At 39.7% G+C, this 20,475-nt stretch overlaps 1 protein-coding gene across 5 annotated transcripts in view; it reads right to left on the bottom strand.

Moving 5' to 3' along the window:
* Positions 1 to 4,948, bottom strand: part of CASD1 (CAS1 domain containing 1) — a 54,503-nt gene extending 49,555 nt beyond the window's left edge. For 2 of the 5 annotated variants that reach the window (XM_061413485.1, XM_061413490.1), the window contains exon 1: positions 3,818 to 4,946. In XM_061413485.1, the coding sequence (XP_061269469.1) occupies positions 3,818 to 4,379 (562 nt within the window). In that variant the 5' untranslated portion in view covers positions 4,380 to 4,946. Of the gene's footprint in view, positions 1 to 3,817 lie in introns of all 5 variants that reach the window. The other 3 variants (XM_061413488.1, XM_061413489.1, XM_061413486.1) reach the window with 3 other exon arrangements.
* Positions 4,949 to 20,475: the final 15,527 nt, after the last annotated feature.

Below are 20,475 nucleotides of genomic sequence, written 5' to 3'. Positions count from 1 at the left end.
CTGAGGCTTATATTTTTCATTGAATAGAATACCTCTGGCACACTGCACCTTTAGACTGAATCATCTTGACAAAGCTGTGTTTCTTACTATCAACCATGAAAATACCAGACCATAAAGTTTACAATGTGATCTGCAGAATATTTTATTTTCCCCCAAGCTTAGCAAGTTATACTTGTCTGTGTTGAAAAATCACCATTTACAATTTTCTTTAGATAAGCTAGGAGTGCCTCTTTACAAGCGGTGTCATGTAGATCAGGATTTTTCTAGCAGCCAAAGAAGGGAAAGCCTGAGAGACCTAACGCTGCTTCTTGTTTTAATTTCTGAAGCTTTGAACTCATATTCCAAACCATGCAGTATTATTTCATATTTGCATTAAATATGCCTATGACAGAAAGGAATTAGAATTCAACAAAACTAAGACATTTGAAGCAAGTTAACTTTATCAATTAGAAAATCTAAATTTAACCAGATTGGAACTATTCTTAAGGCTACTGATACTGGCTTCTTATCCTAGAAATGGTGTCTTTAGTCTGTAATCATAATATTAATATCTTGTGATTCCATAATGGTAAAATTTACAAAAAATGTAACTAAAAGAATAACTACATTTTAAAACGTCATTTTTATGTGAAATAATAATGAAAAAAAACACAAAACACTACTTTCTAAAGTTAAGATCAGAACATGCTCTTAGAACATGAAATTCAATTAAAACCAAAAGAAGCACATGCAGGGAGGCAAAGAGAAGGAAATAAGGACTTCAAAAATCTGTTTATCCAATAATTGTTACAGAGTTCCTACTATGTGTTAAGCTCTGATGATTTAAGGATGAATAAAATACCACCCTTGGAAGCTCAAAGTTTGTGTGGGAAAGTCAGATACAAATTATTATAATACAAGATGGTAAGTCTATACTATTTACTGTAGAAACACTGAATTCCTAATTTCTACTTCTACGCTGGTGACATCTGAACCAGGATTTGAAGGAACAAGTAAACAGGTCAGATTTTGAAGTTTTAGACATGTAACTTCTAGAAAATCACCATTTATTGGAAAATGAATAAGACAATTCTTGGCTGGCACTGTGAGGTTGAATTAGTATTTCTAAATAACCCATGTTCTGACGGAAAACACTTTCTCACTCCTTTTATACTTTACTACTGTCTAAGAGGCTCCAGAAAGGCAGAATATAACATAATAGTATGAGACAGGACTAACTGGGTTTTAAATCCTAGCTCAGTCAGATAAATTGTGTGTCTTTAGGCAACTTAACCTCTCATGCCTCATCTTTAAAATGTAAATAATACTGCAATTCTCTGAATCTAAGACCACTGATTATAAAATACACCATTATTTTATATAACAGTAGGAAAAATGTTATCAATTAAACTTTGACATGCAATCAAAGTTTTAAAAACTCATCTTGATTACAGATATTAAAAATGGTGGAAGCAGGAAGTGGGAAGTTTGAAATCTAGTAATTGTATCTACCCATAGGCTGGTTGTAAAGACAAAATGAGTTAAGATTTAAAACCCTTAGTAGAACAGCACCTGGCATATGATAGGTGCTCAATGATAGTATGTAGTTTTGCCAAGCTTTGCTTTCTGTAGTGTGCAATTTTTTACTTTCATTAGTTTGTAAAACAAGAGATACTGAATCTGTGTATTTCAACTGCATTCCCTCTCCTGGCCTGAGGCAAACCCATACTCACGCACTGGAGATTTTCATACACAGCCTAAACCTCTATATGTAACATAAAGTCCTTTTGTATTCTAAAGATTTATGATGCTGTGATTCAAGTGTTTGATTATCCTTGTGTGAAAAGCATTGCATCTGACTGTTTCACACTGCTAAAGCATGAGGCTGGCTAAAAAAAGTTCCTGGTAAGATCATATCACCTGCCCCCCACCACACACCCCGTCTCAAGTTCCTGACATTCCACGTGGGCATGTACACACACCAGGTGTACTGCTTCACACTCAAGACACGGAAGCACCTACAGAAGCTGCTGATGAGCTTCTGGAGGAGGCTTTATAAACAATCCCAGATTGCTACACTGACTCACAAGGTTCCATCTGACATTCTATTTTCCCTGCGGAGGACAGATCTTGAAAGGATGAAATTTATAATGTAAATATAGCAATTAGGATCCATGATTATCAAAAGACAAAAGCACAATTAAAAAAGGGAGGTGGGGGGGACTAGATGTTTAACTTATAGGAGGACCATAGAACACAGTTATAAAAGTTATCTCCACTATCACACACATAAAATTGAGTTAGATTACTATCATCTTATAACAAAATAGCATAAAATGTCAGTGGTCAGAAAATCTTCTTTAAAATGACAATAAATGAATGCATCAAATCGTTGGCTTTATTTTGTATATGCAAGTGTTGGACTTCTCTTACAGCAAATGAACCAAAGTCTTGCCAGGTCACGTGAATGGGATCTATGGGAACCTGGAGGAGAAAGGCCAAGAGGGTATAAGCGATTTACCTTTTTCAATCGATTTCGTGTATTTATATAAAGGGCTATTCATCCAGTACAGCACTAGAGTATAAGATTTTTAACTCTCAAGCACTGGAGAAAACAAAGGGGCACAACTGATCAAAACATCCTTTACTTTTAAAGATTTCCTAAAATGAGAAGCGAGTTCAGATTCCAGTGCCCCCTTTACTGGATATTTTGCCAAAGTATGTGTGACGCTAAAAGGTAAACACCTTAAATGTGCACCTATTACACATTACCTCTTGACCAGTTATGTCACAATCACCAAGAGCTGTCCCGATAATGGCTTCAAAACTACAAGAACCACAAACAAGAGATCCTATCTTTGTTAATTTCCCTCAGCCTGTCAGACTCTATCCTAGTGACATTCTTACAGAGAAAATCAAGGGGAAAAAAAAAAATCAATCAAGAAGGACAAGTAAATATCCCTTGATTACTGAAAAATAACACGTTCTGAAATAATGAGGTCATATTTCCTTGCTCTTTGCACCAATTTCAAAACCCACAGCAAAGGCCTCCTCTCAGACTGCTTCCAACTTGTTTTCATTGCCCACCTCAACTCCTGTCAACCCACAAGTTCTTTTCTAATATTGGCAGCAGCTTCACTTTGTAAAAAGTGTGCAACCAGACCCCTTTAAACGTTTCTGAATCACAAAGCCTGGGTGACACCTCCTCCATTTGGCCAAGAGCATCTTCTGCCAGCTGTCAACTCGGCCCCAAGAGAAAATGGGGCGGCCCCTGCCGCTGTCCAACAGCTTGGCCCCGCTGTTCCAGGGGCAGAAACGGGATAAAACAAAGGCTAAAAAGCCGGGCACCTAAGGCGCAGAATTGGGCGACCCCACTTGGAGACGAGGTGCCCCTGTGCCGGGCGGCCTTGGCCTTCAGGCGCCCTGGGCTGGCCCCCCGAGGGCCGCCTGCTCGCCTCCTGCACGCGAGCCCCGGGCCTGCCCCGTCTCCCCCGGGCCAGCCCGCGGAGAAGCCGGGACCCCCGCTACCCGCTGGGCCCGGCCGGGCGGGCGCCCCCGACTCCAGCAGTGGCGGCTCGGGGTGGGGGGGCGGTGCCCAGGACCACGGGCCCTCGACCCGTGGCCGCCTGAACTGGGGTCCACTCGGTCGGTCGGGGGCGCCTGGCCCGCCGCCCGGGCCACCTGGGGGCACGTGGGGGTACCGCCTGCCCCGCCCGCTGGGCGCGCCGGCGGGCGGCCGCGTGAGCGTGGGCGTGTGTCGGGCGAGGGGGGCGGCCTCCAGCCTCCGCGTCGCCTCCTCCCGCCCCGGCCGGCCCGGGCAGGGGGAGGGCCCGCTCACCTCGGTAGCGGCGGGAGGCGAGGTGGCACACCGCGAGCAGCAGTACGGCCACCAGCGCCAATACCTTGGCGCTCCTCACGCTGAAGTAGTGGTTGATCTCCCGCTTGCCCAGGTTGTAGGCCAGAGCCGCCATCTTGGTTCCTCCATGACAACAGTGCGCGGCGGAGCGGGGAAGGGGCGCCGCACAGGGGCAGCACTGGGGCTGCCGCCGCCGCAGCCAGGCGAGGAGCCGCCGCCAGCCCTCGCGGCCGCCACCCGCGGCTCCCGCCGGGGAGGCTGACCCCGCGGCGCCCCCGGCGTCCACCTGCCCTTCCTCGGCCGCGGCCGCCTCGGCGGCCTCCCCCCAGCCCCGCCGCCGCTGTTCCGCCGTGCCTTTCCCCCAGGCGCCCTGGACGCCTGTCTCCTCCCCTTCCTCCTCCTTCCCTTTAGCCTCCTGTCTTAAGAGAGGCTGCGCTTGCAAGGGGGGTCCGGTTGCCCAGTCCTCCGGGGTCACGGACCCCAGACTGTCCTCAGGGGTCACCGGGTCACCTGCGGCAGGCGGCGGCGGTGGCGGCAGAGACATGGGGATGTGAGGAGAGGGGACCAGGCTTCCAACCCTGGCCCGAACGCGACTCCTGGGCTTTTAATTAGCTTACTGGCTGCAACCTGAGCCCAGGTTGGGGCAATAGAAGTACAGTTCCGGAAGAAAAGCACACACCGTTCCCCTCCTTCCTTCCGCAACACACCCTTTAACGAGCTTTCTACTCCCTAAACCTGCCTAGCAGGGTGCGAAGGCCACCCTAAAGTCACCGGGGCTTTTCGTCAGGCTCTCTGGTCAGTCTGGATGGCCCCCTGATGCAAGCCAGGTGAAGACACTGCGGACAGCCTTAGCACCAACCCACCTGTATGATGACCAGTCTTAACTCTTAACTCACTGCTCGGAAGCCCATTTCTCTTGAAAACTTGGGGGCGGGGTGGGGAAGCCCTGGGTTTACCCAGTTCCAGTGAGCGAAAGTATATCAAAAGTACAGAGTGCTTCCTTGCTCAGTCGCTTCAGTCAAGTCCGACTCGTTGAGACCCCATGAACTTACAGCCCACCAGCTTCCTCTGTCCATGGGATTCACCAGGCAAGAACACTGGAATTCGCTCCCTTCTGGAATGAACAGAGTAGAAGGTACAAAACGAGCCTCGCTTGATGTAGGTGTTAGTGAGAAAAGAACTCCACTTTTTTTGTGTTTACTCGAGCGTTGGCTAGGTGGTTGGGCCAGACGTCAAAGTGTGTTCTCGGGACCATCATTCATGCTCCTGAAGTTGGTTAATGTGGTTATCAAAAAAGGGAGCACTCTTTTGCCTTTGTTAAACCCTCCTTAGTCCTCCATTTTATTTATTCCGTTAGTTTTCTGGGTTCCCCTGTGCTGCCTTCCATGTGGGAATGGTTATTTACATTTGCTTCCTTTTCTGCTCGAGTGAGTTCCTGATTAGTTAGGGTGTTTTCAGGCTTTCTTTGCAACTTTCCCGTTTAGCCATTCCTGAACTTGTACTTATAGGTCCCTCTTAAAGTGATAGAATGTTCGATATGATGGGACTGTAGAGATCTTGTCATCCCAATTCTTTTCATCCAAGGAGTCTTTTTATTATATTTTTATCTATGGACCCCATATCTTGAAAGATTTTTGACACTTAAATGAAATCACATATATCACTGTCATGGATGTAATGCTAATAAGCAGCAAAGCTAAATAAGTGTACAAACACTAGGCACTGTTCCCTGGAAATGGTTGCTTAATTTTGGCTGTCGTTCTTCTGATCCAAGGTTGATCACATGCTGGGAGAATTAAATCAGATATTGCAAAAAAAACAAAAAAAAACAAACAAAAAAAAACAGATAAATAACTCTGCTAACAGTATACAGTCTACCAAATTACATCTTGGAAATTTCTATGATGTCATCAACAGCAAATTAGAATTTCTGATCAACACGTGATAACCAGTGTTAGCCTGCAGGGTTGATTTAATGCCTGCCAAAAGTAAAGAAACTTGACATTTTATTTAATTGCAATTTCCAGAAGGCTTTCTGAAATGTTGTGAATAGCTTGTGCCCCCCCTTCCTTCCCTCCAGTTCAGTTAAGCCACTCAGTTGTGTCCAACTCTTTGTGACCCCATGGACTGCAGCACGCCAGGCCTCCCTGTCCATCACCAACTCCCGGAGCTTACTCAAACTCCTGTCCATCGAGTCAGTGATGCCATCCAACCATCTCATCCTCTGTCATCCCCTTCTCCCACATTCAATCTTTCCCAGCATCAGGGTCTTTTCTAATGAGTCAGTTCTTCGCATCAGGTGGCCTAAGTATTGGAGTTTCAGCTTCAACATCAGTCCTTCCAATGAATATTAAGGAATGATTTCCTTTAGGATGGACTGGTTGGATCTCCTTGCAGTCCAAGGGACTCTCAAGAGTCTTCTCCACACCCCAGTTCAAAAGCATCTATTCTTTGGTGCTCAGCTTTCTTTATAGTAGGCTTCCCTGGTGGTTCAGAGGTTAAAGCGTCTGCCTGCAATGCAGGAGACCTGGGTTCGATCCCTGGGTCAGGAAGATGCCCTGGAGAAGGAAATGGCATGAAGAGCCTGGTGGGCTACAGTCCATGGGGTTGCAAAGAGTCGGACACGACTGAGCGATTTCACTTTCACTTTCTTTACAGTCCAGCTCTCACATCCATACATGACTCTGAAAAACCATAGCTTTGACTAGACGGGACTTTTTCGGCAAAGTAACGTCTCTGCTTTTTAATACGCTGTGTAGGTTGCTCATAACTTTCCTTTCAAGGAGCAAGCGTCTTTTAATTTCATGGCTGCAATCACCATCTGCAGTGATTTTGGAGTCCCCCAAAAATAAAGTCTCTCACAAAGTTTCCATTGTTTCCCCATCTATTTGCTATGAAGTGATGGGACCAGATGCCATGATCTTAGTTTTCTGAATGTTGAGCTTTAAGCCAACTTTTCCACTCTCACTTTCATCAAGAGGCTCTTTAGTTCTTTACTTTCTGCCATAAGTGTGGGGTCATTTGAATAGCTTTCCCTCCAGTTTAAAGCTAATCCTTCTCTGCTCTGAATCTCTTCCTGTCCCCCTTTCTTGGGAGTGTTGATGACCCCATCAGTTATCCCTATGTCAGTCATTCTCTTTCTGTGTCTTCTTTAAACTCTTCATCTCTCCTGGACATTTCCCTTCTGCTAATAACTTTATTTTGTTAGTGAAGCCCATCCGTGGACTGTGTTTCTTTGTGTTTAACTCTCCATCTAGTTCCTTCTCTGACAAGCTCTAGGAAGAATAGTGTTGACTTTTCAGTCTTCACTTGCTCTACTCCCATTCTCTCTTCTAAATAACTCAAATATGTTGCCTCCTCTCCATTCCCTTGTTGTTGCCTTGCTTAAGGCATGATATCTTGCTGGAACTTTTTATCCTTTAAACTTTTCTCCCTCATGTCTGGCTCAAAAATTCAATCTTACAGCTTCCTGCCATTCCTCTAACCAGACTGAAATTTCTTAAATATAAAATGCTAAAAACTAGTTAGTGGCTCCACGTTTATTTGCCAGAATGTTAACTAATGCTCAGCAGATTATCTCAATGCTAATATTATATATAAAAAAAAAGAAACGATCTAATAGGAGACAAAATGAAAAATACTGACCACACTTTACTCCTGCCCTTCTATTTTTTTTTTTTTTCCTTTTTAACCAAATATCTATTTCCTGTTGTAGCACAGGAGGTCATGAGGATAAAGAAGAGAGGAAACAGGTTCAAAAAGGACCAGCACCATAGGAGAAGCACAGTTCTGAGGTGAGAATATTTTGATATAAACTGTTCCTGCTCTACTGTGTCCATTTTGTTGGGATTTTAAAATTTGGGTATAATTGACATTTGGCATTGTATTAGTTTCTAGCATACAATGTGATTTGATATTTGTATATAGTGCAAAATCATAACTGGTTAACATTTGTCACCATGCATACATACATAAAGAATCTGCCTGCAATATAAGAGACGTGGAGATGTGAGTTCTATACCTGGGTTGGGAAGGTTCTCTGGAGAAGGAAATGGCAACCCACTTCAGTATTCTTGCCCAGAAAATCCCAGCAGAAGAGCCTGGCAGGCTGCAGTTCATGGGGTCGCAGAAGAGTTGGACGTGACTGAGTAACTAAACAACAACAACATACGGACATGGTTACAGGATTTTTTTCTTATGATTAGAACTTTTAAGATCTACTCTTTTAGCAACTTGCAAATATGCAATACGGTGTAATTAACTATACTTCCATTCTGACTTGAGAAATTCTTTCTCTTCTTTTCCCAATTTTTTTTCTCTTCTTTCTTCTTTGTCCTTGATTGTATCAGTAAAATTTCATTTGAGAATCTTGGTATCATAAGTTTCCCTTCTTTAATTTTACCTATAAACTGCTCCCTCTTCGCTGTTTACCCAGCGTGTAATCTCAATTACTTCCTATTTAAAGCATCTTCCTTAATTCACCACACAATCTCTTCTCCCTTAACTGTCAAACTTCTGGCCTGATCTTTTCTCAACTGTTTATTCGTTCTTTAAATACTTGAAAACTGACTTCTACTCCTATTACTTTACCTACACTACTTTCTTTAGCTCTCATATTATCCAGCCATACCAAAGTACAAGCCAAAAAACATTATGTATCTGTTGCTTTTTTCTTACTATTAATATCATTCACTTAGCTTGAATACTTTTTCTCCTGTACCTCATATGCTACTTATTTAAAACCTTTCTTCTTCCCCCCTTCCCACCCCCCCACCCCCGCCTTCAGCCTTAGTAAGGTATAATTGACAAATAAAATTGTTTAGAGGGTACAAAGTAATGATTTGATATAACCATCCTTTGTGAAATGATTAGCACAATCAGAAGAACTTTCTCCTGTAAAGACCTGCAACACTGTGCCTCTTGGCCAAGGCTCCTTGTGGGAATATGGCTCTTTCCCCGCACGGGGTTTGTCATGGTACTTTTGTTTCTGGGTATGCTTCAGTGTGCATGCAGCAACAGACAGCACCCAATCAGAGTAGGTATTATGTCTCCTTTCCTTGTGCATGTTGTGTTTATTGGGAAACCACCAGTTCTTTTGGGCTATATCCCACTGTGCCTTGTAATCTGCTCAGTTAATGTGTCTATCTCCCTCTTCTTCATTCCTTTCCCCTCCAGATTTTGTGCAGTGGGGCACAGGGAATTAGTACGTTTTGTTTTATTTGTAGGGAAAACTTGTGAAAGACTTAGAAATAGACCCAGATATTAGGGTTGTCTTCAATGGGAAATTGGGCATTGTCCAGCTTATCTGCTTCTGTCCGGTTTCTGAGTCTTTTATTGTCTTTGAATTATTTTGCATTGCTGTAAGTTATATAATACTTATAGTAATGCAAATGATTCTTGTCCATAGAAATGCAAATTGTATCTCATTGGGATTCAGTTGATTATTGCTGTGTGGATATTGAGCAGTTTTGAAGTTTTACATTTGTTAAGCAAATTTATTTCACCATTCCTAATGCCCAGATATATGAGATTCTTTGAATTCTCTTTTGAACCAATTGTAATGTCTTTCTGGTTCATTCATTAATTAGTGAATTAAATTAAAGCTTTGACACATGTTAATTTTATGTTATGAAAGTCATGCTATATTCTCTTCTAAAAATTATCTTTTAATACATGAATATGCCTTGAACTTAATAAATATTAATATTTCTTAAGTTCAGATCAAAGATCATTTTAATGAAGAACATTGGAAAAAATTGAGACACCTTTCTTAGAATTTTTAAGACTATAGGATACAGATGTATTTTCCAAAGTGAATTTGGCTTGTTTGAACAAATGAACAATTTCCTATGCAAGACTGAGAAACTTGCTTTTATCACAATGAATTTCAATATTGGCCTTTTGATTTTTTGACTGAGTGTACCCCAAACAAAACAAAAGCCAAATATCTGATTTGTGTGTATTTAAATGTCAAAAAAACTAATACAAAATAGTAAGAAATTATGAAGTATTACACCATTATTTTATTACATGCTTTTAGTTTTTTTTTTTTAATCTGGAAGATCTCACCTTAAAAATTATACAGATCTCAGTAATCATTTGGAAATTGTATAAAGTAAAAGTTTATACACAATACTGTAGTCTTCACTATCATGTATAAGAAACATATCCTGATGGGGAAACAGCTCGAAGTCAACTTTAAAGTCTCAGGTCCTTTCTGTCTAAATTCTCTGTTTATCCCCATTATATTCTGGTTCTCACACTGTTTCAGAGGCTCTTTGAACTTTTCTTCTGCTACCAGTTGCGGTGTTTTCCACAGTTATCTGCACTATTGAGAAAGCTCTTCATTCCCTGCCTTGATAGAATCATTCACTTCGCTGTTTGCACAAAGGTGAAAGCAGAAGAGATAGGGGGGAAATGTGGACAGATCAGAGAGGTTTTAGCAGTAAAACCTGACAGAACATGCCATGGATTGCCTGTGGGAAGATAAGGGAGGAAGAGAATCAGGGGTGATTTCTGTTTCTGCTTGAGCAACTGGTGGCTTCAGGGATCACTTATCTACGTGGGAAAGATTGTCAGAACAGTTCTCCAGTTTCTTCTTACTTACATCAAAGCCCAGACAATCCAATACATATTAAATTTTCACATGTGAAATTCTGCCCTACGCCTCTGCCATCTTCAGTATCCTTTCTCCAGGACAGAAACATGTATCATCCACTTTATTCCCAAATTACACAGGTTTTTCTTAGGTGAAATCAATGTTTCCTATCAACAGTTAACAAATAAAGGGAGACAAGGATGATAGTATAACAATAATTTTGCCCTGAGTCTTACTCAGTGGCTGAGACAAATTCTCCTTTCTGTAGAGTAGTTGTATTAAATTAGCTGGAAATTCACAGTTCGCTGCTTTGAAAAAATCCCTTAGGGAAGGCAAATATGAGTATCTCCCCTTTGTTTCTAAGGAGCAGGATGTTAACCATTGATCAGATCAGAGTCCGGCAACTTAAAGAGAAGAAAAAAATTCTAAATGACCTGCCTGGTTTCACACAGCCTTCTGGCCCAAGTGGTACTGACATTTTCATTAAACAGGTTAAGGAAAACAGTAGAGGTTAATTGACTTAGTGGTGTCTCAGCTGAAACAGACAAAACTGCCCAAGGCCTCAGGTAAGTCTAATGTTGTTAGCAGTGTTCTGGCCTTCCACTTTACACACTCTCACCTTTGAACATCCATAAACAAATTAGGATCGCTTCATGTATAATGCTGTGGAGCTCACAGAGTTGTGTGAAAATGTATTAGGTAATGTCTGTAAAGCACTTTAAATGATTTATTCTTTAGCCAGTTTTTCCTAAGGGATACTTTGTCTCACAGGCTTCTAATTGCCATCTAGCTAGATGATAAAGAGCAGTCTTCAACTAAATACTTAGTGGGTTGCAGGAGATGACTCATAGGTCTTTTACTCTGTGCACACAGAATATAAACTTACATTTCCCATCATGAAATTCTGCTTTTCTAACTAGCATATTTTTTGAGGTGACATTTAGATATCATTTTTGGTTTGCAGAAGTGGCAGGTATAACCTTGTGGTTGTTAGTGGAAAGTTTTTACTATGGGAGTAGAATAATGTAGAAAAAAAAAAAGGAAAGAAAGCGTAGGCTTTGAAAGAACATTCGGGGTTTGACACCTGGATCCACCACTTACTAGCTAAACACTGTGGCAAATTGTTTTACCTGTTGAACTTCAACTTTCTTCCTTGTAAAAAGAGGATAATAAGACCTATCACTCAAGGTTGTTTTTATGACTAAACGAGTAATGTATAGTTTTTGACACTTAGGTGATGCTTAATAAAAGATTCGTTCTTCCTTCAAAGTTCCCTGTCACTGGTAAATTTGCCAGAAGTTTTCTTAAATTTGTTCTCTACTGGCTAGCATATGTGTCATGGAGACTGAGTGTTTAATTAATGGAAAATAGCCCAGTCAAACATAGATACAGTCCTTTAGATAATTAAATAATCTTTGGTTTAGTCTGTTAAATAATACTCCAGTATGATAATGAGAGGTCCTATCACCCACCTTTTGCCTTGTTTAGAAATTTTTAATAATTTCTGCTTAACAGTCTGTTCTTTTGATCATAAATAACCTTTAGAGATCTATTTTTGATCGCACACACGAAAGGCTGGATTCATTATGCTTTGGAGTGGTTGTTTACGTAATTCAGCCAAAGGTATTAACTGTCTGTGTATGCCTACTTGAGTGTTCAGTGCTGAGCAACCGTAGAGCCAAAGAATTACATTCTGCTGAGTTTTTTCATTAAGAAATGTAAGATTCAAATAATTTAAAATTATTTTCTTCTATCCTAAGATTAGGAAACCAAGCCCAAGAAAACCTATCCACCCAAGCCCAAGAAAACCTATTTCACTCATGGCTTATAGATTCTGGTGAACTCTTTTCTACTTTATGTTCCAAGTATGCTGAGGTTCCTGGCCAGCAGTAAGTCTGTTGCTTCTGACTTCTGGGGCTTTAACCATAAAATAGGTACCAGCCTAGTTTTTTTAGGTGGGATTGTAGGCATTGCATACACATATAAAATACAACACTTGCTTGTTAATGATGAGATTTCCATATCTGATTGTAATTTATTTTCAAATATGACTCCCAGGTATGACTTTGTATGATGATGTCAAAATCTTCAGTGTTGGGGTGCAAGACATAATCTTTTAATAAGAATTTGATACCTGGTGAAAGGAAGAGGAACCAGAGATCAAATTGCCAACATCCACTGGATCATTGAAAAAGCAAGAGAGTTCCAGAAAAACATCTATTTCTGCTTTATTGACTATGCCAAAGCCTTTGACTGTGTGGATCACAATAAACTGTGGAAAATTCTTCAAGAAATGGGAATACCAGACCACCTGACTGCCTCTTGAGAAATCTGTATGCAGGTCAAGAAGCAACAGTTAGAACTGGACATGGAACAACAGACTGGTTTCAAATAGGAAAAGGAGTACGTCAAGGCTGTATATTGTCACCCTAATGGTTTAACTTATATGCAGAGTACATCATGAGAAATGCTGGAAGAAGCACAAGCTGGAATCAAGATTGCTGGTAGAAATATCAATAACCTCAGCTATGCAGATGACATCACCATTATGGCAGAAAGTGAAGAAGAACTAAAGAGCCTCTTGATGAAAGTGAAAGAGGAGAATGAAAAAGTTGGCTTAAAGCTCGACATTCAGAAAACTAAGATCATGGCATCTGGTCCCATCACTTCATGGGAAATCGATAGGGAAACAGTGGAAACAGTGTCAGACTTTATTTTTTTAGGCTCCAAAATTACTGCAGATGGTGATTGCAGCCGTGAAATTAAAAGATGCTTACTCCTTGGAAGAAAAGTTATGACCAACCTAGATAGCATATTAAAAAGCAGAGACATTATTTTGCCAACAAAGATCCATCTAGTTAAGGCTATGGTTTTTCCGGTAATCATGTATGGATGTAAGAGCTGGACTATAAAGAAAGCTGAGTGCTGAAGAATTGATGCTTTTGAACTGTGGTGTTGGAGAAGACTCTTGAGAGTCCCTTGGACTGCAAGGAGATCCATCCAGTCCATTCTAAAGGAAATCAGTCCTGAATATTCATTGGAAGGACTGATGCTGAAGCTGAAACTCCAATACTTTGGCCATCTGATGTGAAGAGCTGACTCACTGGAAAAGACCCTGATGCTGGTAAAGATTGAAGGTGGCAAAAGAAGGGGATGACAGAGGATGAGATGGTTTGATGGCATCACTGACTCAGTTGACATGAGTTTGAGTAAACTCTGGGAATTGGTGATGGACAGGGAGGCCTGGTGTGCTGCACTCCATGGGGTTGCAAAGAGTCGGACAGGACTGAGCCACTGAACTGAACTGAAAGGAAGACAGCTGCTTTTTGACCTATGCAAGTAACTTTGGAGACTCAGTAAAGATATTTGGTTCTAAATTCTGAAGGAGGCACTGAAAGCTAGCAGCCATTTTTTTAAATGTTTCATTTGATGTTGAAAGTTACATTTGATGTTGAGAGTTAGAGAGCTAGACATAAATTGTTAATGCCAAGTAAAGTACTTCTTCACAAAAGCATCAGAAAATAGACAGTTAACAAATAAATGCTGTCAGTATTCCAAACCAAATAACTCTAGTTAAACTTCCTGTATCAATTCATTTAGCTTTATGTACATATTTCTTGTTCTGCTGTATCTTGGGTCATCAGTCTGCTTTCATGAAGTCATCTCACTCTGAAAAAAGAAAAGAGTCTTGAAAATCTCAACTCATTCCCAAATATATCTGACAGTTGTGCAAGCAATGTCATCTTTGTGCTCGAAAGTTGTTACTCATGAGCCTATTCATTGAACTATCATCAATTAAGAGTACAAAGTGTATTCTTTCCCATGAGATTCTGAGATTGTCCTTTGTTGAATATTAAAATTTTAACCTGTGAGCCTTTTGACAAGCATCAGAAGATAATAGGAGTCATCTGTCAATGAGACTAAATGATTATGGTTAATATATCGTGGTAACTAACAATGTCAAAGCTGAAGACAGTAAAATTCTTTACTAAATGTAGTACGTAATTTTTTGTAAGAATTTGATCAGTGTTTTTCCTGGGAGTAAGAACATATTATAGACAATGACAGCACTGATAAATCTCCAGGACCTTCCAATTCATTTTATAATGCATACAGTCTCCGAAACATATATGTGAATAATATTTTGTCTATATAAAAATTTACCCTTTAACCTGACCACTCTTTCGATTGGTTCTTACAGTATAGTTGAGCTAATCTAGAAATACAGAACATGTCAAGAAAACAATTTGGGGGCATCACCTCTTTTTATAAAGCAAAAGAATAAATCGTCATGAATTTCCAGGGATCTTATGGAGAATTTCAAAGAAGTTTTATTTGTAATGAAAATCCTGAAAATTTTATTTTTCTGAATATAAGATATTGTGGGAAAGCAAAATCAAGAGAGTTATCAGAGGACATTAGATAATTTATTAAGACAGGATCAGATGTGCCTGAGAAACAGTAAGTTGGCTGACTGTTAAGCAAACTGACAATACAATACAATATTCTAAATAAGAAGAAAGCAACACAATTGAAAGGAATCCTAGCTTTTTCAGAAGTGAGGAATATTATGTTTTTGTTGCCAAATAATAAAGTCCTTGACAAAGTCTTCAGAAAACTCTTCTGTTAGGATGTGGGATTTCCAAAATGCAGACATATCACACAGAATGTAAAAGAGTAGCTACTTACTACCCCTTGTAAAGAGAAGACTAAAGAGTTCGAGATAAACTTGAACTTTTAATATATAGAAAATAAAATTCTATATTTACATTAGAATTCTATTATTAGAATTCTATTATTTACAATAATATTATGTTTAGCAGTAAAGGATTCATGAACTCCCTGCCCTACTTTTTAAATTTTCTTATAAATAAATCTATCAAGACTCAGTGAACTTTGTCAAAATTTGAATCCATTTCATAATTTCTAATTTGAGACAAATACAGTTTTTTCCTGCCAATGTATGTACTTTTCTATATTCAAAAATTTTCTTACACAATCCTTTTTTGTATTAAGGAAAAACCAGAGTTTCAAAGACAAGACTAGTCTCCTTTTCTTGAAAACAAAAACACATATCACTATCTTACATTCAGTTGTAATTTTCTGCTACTATTGCTTTAGCAGTCTTTGACTACCTATGTGGTTCATGACTCTCAGTCAAATTAACTGACTTCTGTTTCACAGAGAAAACTGGAAAGGAGTGTCAAAGAATCTCATACACATCAAATTAACAAAACTCATAAATACACACATAAAACCCTCTACAATCCCCTACATCCATTTTCACCTTTATGAATTAGAAAAATAAATATAATCACTATCATGGCCAACACATTTAGCCACTATAAGAAACAAAAACATATATATATATATATATATATATACACACACACACACACGTATATATACGTATATATATATATATATATATATGTTGGGTGACCACATTTCAGTTTAATATTTCACTCACTTAGACATTTTCTATGTGTCCAAGGTTATTCATTAAAGAACTTGATTTAAGAATGTGTTGTGTGCTCCAATCGTGTCCGACTCTGTGACTCCGTGGACCATAGCCCACCAGGCTCGTCTGTCCGTGGGACTCTCCAGGCAAGAATACTGGAATGGGTTGCCATTTCCTTTTCCGTGATATAAGAATAGTCCAGGTTCTACTTTTAGAGCTAACCAATGAATTTGGTAAAGTTGCAGGATTCAAAGTTAATACATAGAAATCTTTTTCATACAAAAGATCAGAAAGAAATTAAGGAAACAACCCCATTTACCATTGCAACAACAAAAAAATGAAATGCCTAGGAATAAATCTACCTAGGGAGACAAAAGACCTGTATGCAGAAAACTATAAGATACTGATGAAAGAAACCAAAGATGACACAAACAGATGGAAAGACATATCATATTCTTGGACTGGAAGATCCAATATTGTGAAAAAACTGACTGTGCTACCCCCCAAAATACACAGATTCAGTGCAATCCCTGTCAAATTACCAATGGCACTTTTCACAGAATTAAGACAAAAAAATCTTATAATTTTCATGGAAATGCAAAATTCTCTGGGTAACCAAAGCAATCTTGAGACAGAAAAACAGAGTGGGAGGAATCAGGCTCCGTGACTTCAGACTATACTACAAAGCTACAGTTATCAAGATAGTATGATACTGGCACAAAAACAGAAATATAGATCAATGGAGCAAGATAACAAGAGAAAGCCCAGAGATAAACCCATGCACCTATGGCCACCTAATCTATGCCAAAGAAGGCAAGAATATACAATGGAGAAAAGACAGTCTCTTCACTAAGTGGTGCTAGGAAAACTAGATAGCTACATCTAGATTCTAAAAGAATGCAATCAGAATATTCTCCTAACACCATACACAAGAATAAACTCAAAGCAGAGCAAAGGAAACTACAAACAAGATGAAAGACAAGAATGGGAGAAAACATTTGCAAGTGAAGCAACTAACAAGGGGTTAATCTCCAAAATATACAAACAGCTCAATATAAAAAAATAAAAATAAAAAAATGGGTGGAAGAACTAAATAGACTTTTCTCCAAAAAAGACATACAGATGGCCAACAAAACACATGAAAAAATGTTCAGCATTACTAATTATTAGAAAATTGCAAATTGAAACTACACTGAAGTATCACCTCACCCTGGTCAGAACGCCCATCATCAAAAAAATATACAAACAATAAATGTTGGAGAGGTGTGGAGAAAAGGGAACCCTTTTATACTGTCCATGGAAATATAAATTGATCCAACCACTATGGAGAACAGTATGAAGATTCATTAAAATACAAAAAATAGAACAATCATATGACCCAGCAATCCCATTCCTGGGCATAAACTTGGAGAAAAACCATAATTCAGAAAGGTACTTGTATCCCAGTGTTCATTGCAGCACTATTTACAATAGCCAGGATGTGAAAGGAACGCCCATGTCCATCAACACAGGAATAAATAAGATGTGGTACGGTAGAATATACAGTGGAATATTACTAAACCATAAAAAGGAATGAAATTGTGCAATTTGCAGAGATGTGTCTAGACCTAGAGACAGTCATACAGAGTGAAGTAAGTCAGAGAGAGAAAAGCAAATCACTTACATGTGGAATCTAGAAAAATGATATTTTTGCAAAGCAGGAACAGAGACACAGGATATAGAAAATAAATGTATGGATATTAAGGAGGGAAGTAGGGGTAAGATAAACTGGGAGATTGGGATTGACATATATACACTTCTGTGTATAAAATGGTCTTCCCAGGTGGCTTAGTGGTAAAGAATCCACCTGCCAAAGCAGGAGACACAGGAGTTGCAGATTCAATCCCTGGGTCAGGAAGATCCCTGGAAGAGGAAATGGCAACCCACTCCAGTATTCTTGCCTGGAAAATTCCATAGGCAGAGAAGCCTGGCAAGCTGCAGTCCATGGGGTCGCAAAGAATCGGATGTGACTGAGCATGCAAATTTATAAAATAGATAACTAGTGAGAACCTGTTGTATAGCACAAAGAACTCAGTGCTCTGTGGGGACCTAAGTGGGAAGGAAATCATAATGTAAGGTTTTAGGGTTAAATAAGGATCTTAAGTTGGCTTGTAACTATTTAGAAAATCACTTATCAGAATTATAATTTAAGAATTTATATAGACCATTTGTATTTACATAGCTTAATGATTGGGACTGAGAACTGAGATCCTCTGTATCAGTTTTACCTAATATTTGTTCTAGGACATTCTTGTTCAGGAATATAAAAGCTGTAGCCAATTAACAGTTTGACCACTTGCTTCAGGAAATTCCTGAAAAGTGATTTATCTCTATAGTTTGTCCATCTGGCCAGACAGCTCTATCTCCTGTCAGGATAATAGACTGCTCACTTGGCCAAATAGGTAGCTTATAAAAAACATTGTTAAGACTCATGTCAAGAAGCTGACTTTCTTTGTCTCTCAATCCTAAACTGTTATGTCAAGGACTGTCCTGCCTTCAACCATTTAAGCCCAGATCCCCAAGTCCTTCCCCAGTCTCCCCATTTGAGACGTCCTTAGAATCTCTCAAGGTAGTGTTCTCCCTTACTGCAGTGGGCCTAATAAAATTAACTTTGATTGATAAACAGAAACCGTGAGTTTAATAAACGTACATTACTTTAAGCTGAGAAGTTTGTGCTAATATTGTTATGCAGCAATAAACTCATAAGACCACATTGATAAAACCAAGAGAGCATCATTGCTGTTTTCAACCCCAAAGTTATTAAACCAGCCTTGTTTATAAAAGATTAAACCTTATTACATGAACTTAAGTTTTTATATTGACCTGCTTCTGATTTTGAGCTTTCTGTAAGATTCATTTTAAAACCAGTTTTACAAGTTTGATTTCTTTATTTCCTGAGAAATATGGGAATAATAAAGTTATTTAAGTGCTTATTTTTCTTTATGAGCCAATTCAGATCAGATCAGATCAGATCAGTCACTCAGTCATGTCTGACTCTTTGCGACCCCATGAATCACAGCACGCCAGGCCTCCCTGTCCATTACCAACTCCCAGAGTTCACTGAGACTCACGTCCATTGAGTCAGTGATGCCATCCAGCCATCTCATCCTCTGTCGTCCCCTTCTCCTCTTGCCCCCAATCCCTCCCAGCATTAGAGTCTTTTCCAGTGAGTCAACTCTTTGCATGAGGTAGCCAAAGTACTGGAGTTTCAGCTTTAGCATCATTCCTTCCAAAGAAATCCCAGGGCTGATCTCCTTCAGAATGAACTGGTTGGATCTCCTTGCAGCCCAAGGGACTCTCAAGAGTCTTCTCCAACACCACAGTTCAAAAGCATCAATTCTTCGGCACTCAGCCTTCTTCACAGTCCAACTCTCACATCCATACATGACCACAAGAAAAACCATAGCCTTGACTAGATGAACCTTTGTTGGCAAAGTAATGTCTCTGCTTTTGAATATGCTATCTAGGTTGGTCATAACTTTCCTTCCAAGGAGTAAGCGTCTTTTAATTTCATGGCTGCAGTTACCATCTGCAGTGGTTTTGGAGCCCCCAAAAATAAAGTCTAACACTGTTTCCACTGTTTCTCCATCTATTTCCCATGAAGTGATGGGACCGGATGCCATGATCTTCATTTTCTGAATGTTGAGCTTTAAGCCAACTTTTTCATTCTCCTCTTTCACTTTCATCAAGAGGCTTTTTAGTTCCTCTTCACTTTCTGCCATAAGGGTGGTGTCATCTGCATATCTGAGGTTATTGATATTTCTCCCGGCAACCTTGATTCCAGCTTATGTTTCTTCCAGTCCAGTGTTTCTCATGATGTACTCTGCATATAAGTTAAATAAACAGGGTGACAATATACAGCCTTGACGAACTCCTTTTCCTATTTGGAACCAGTCTGTTGTTCCATGTCCAGTTCTAACTGTTGCTTCCTGACCTGCATACAAATTTCTCGAGAGGCAGATCAGGTGGTCTGGTATTCCCATCTCTTTCAGAATTTTCCACAGTTTATTGTGATCCGCACAGTCAAAGGCTTTGGCGTAGTCAATAAAGCAGGAATAGATGTTTTTCTGGAACTCTCTTGCTTTTTCCATGATCCAGCGGATGTTGGCAATTTGATCTCTGGTTCCTCTGCCTTTTGTAAAACCAGCTTGAACATCAGGAAGTTCACGGTTCACATATTGCTGAAGCCTGGCTTGGAGAATTTTGAGCATTACTAATTTTGAGCCAATTAGAACGGCACTATTTGTATTTGAGAGACTTTATAGTTTATATATTCTAGAGACAGGAAAACATCAAAAATGATGAGAGGCAAAGGTCTTTCTCAGTGACATACGCAGACTTGCTGAGAGATTGCAGCTTGAGTTCTACAGCTTCAATCATAGATTAACATTAAATGCAGAACCATAAATACTCATTAAAGCAGATCTCAAGGGATCTTCTACTTTCAGAGAGCATAAAATGTTTTCTTGACTGAGTACAGTTCACATATACTCCTCAACAAACAAATGCTGGCAAACCAGACTCTTTATCATCTCTTGCCTG

This window comes from Bos javanicus, chromosome 4 (assembly GCF_032452875.1).
Source record: "Bos javanicus breed banteng chromosome 4, ARS-OSU_banteng_1.0, whole genome shotgun sequence".
Taxonomy (NCBI): Eukaryota; Metazoa; Chordata; class Mammalia; order Artiodactyla; family Bovidae; genus Bos; species Bos javanicus.
The sequence above is the reverse complement of the archived record's forward strand: the minus strand, read 5'-3'. Positions and strand labels throughout refer to the sequence as shown.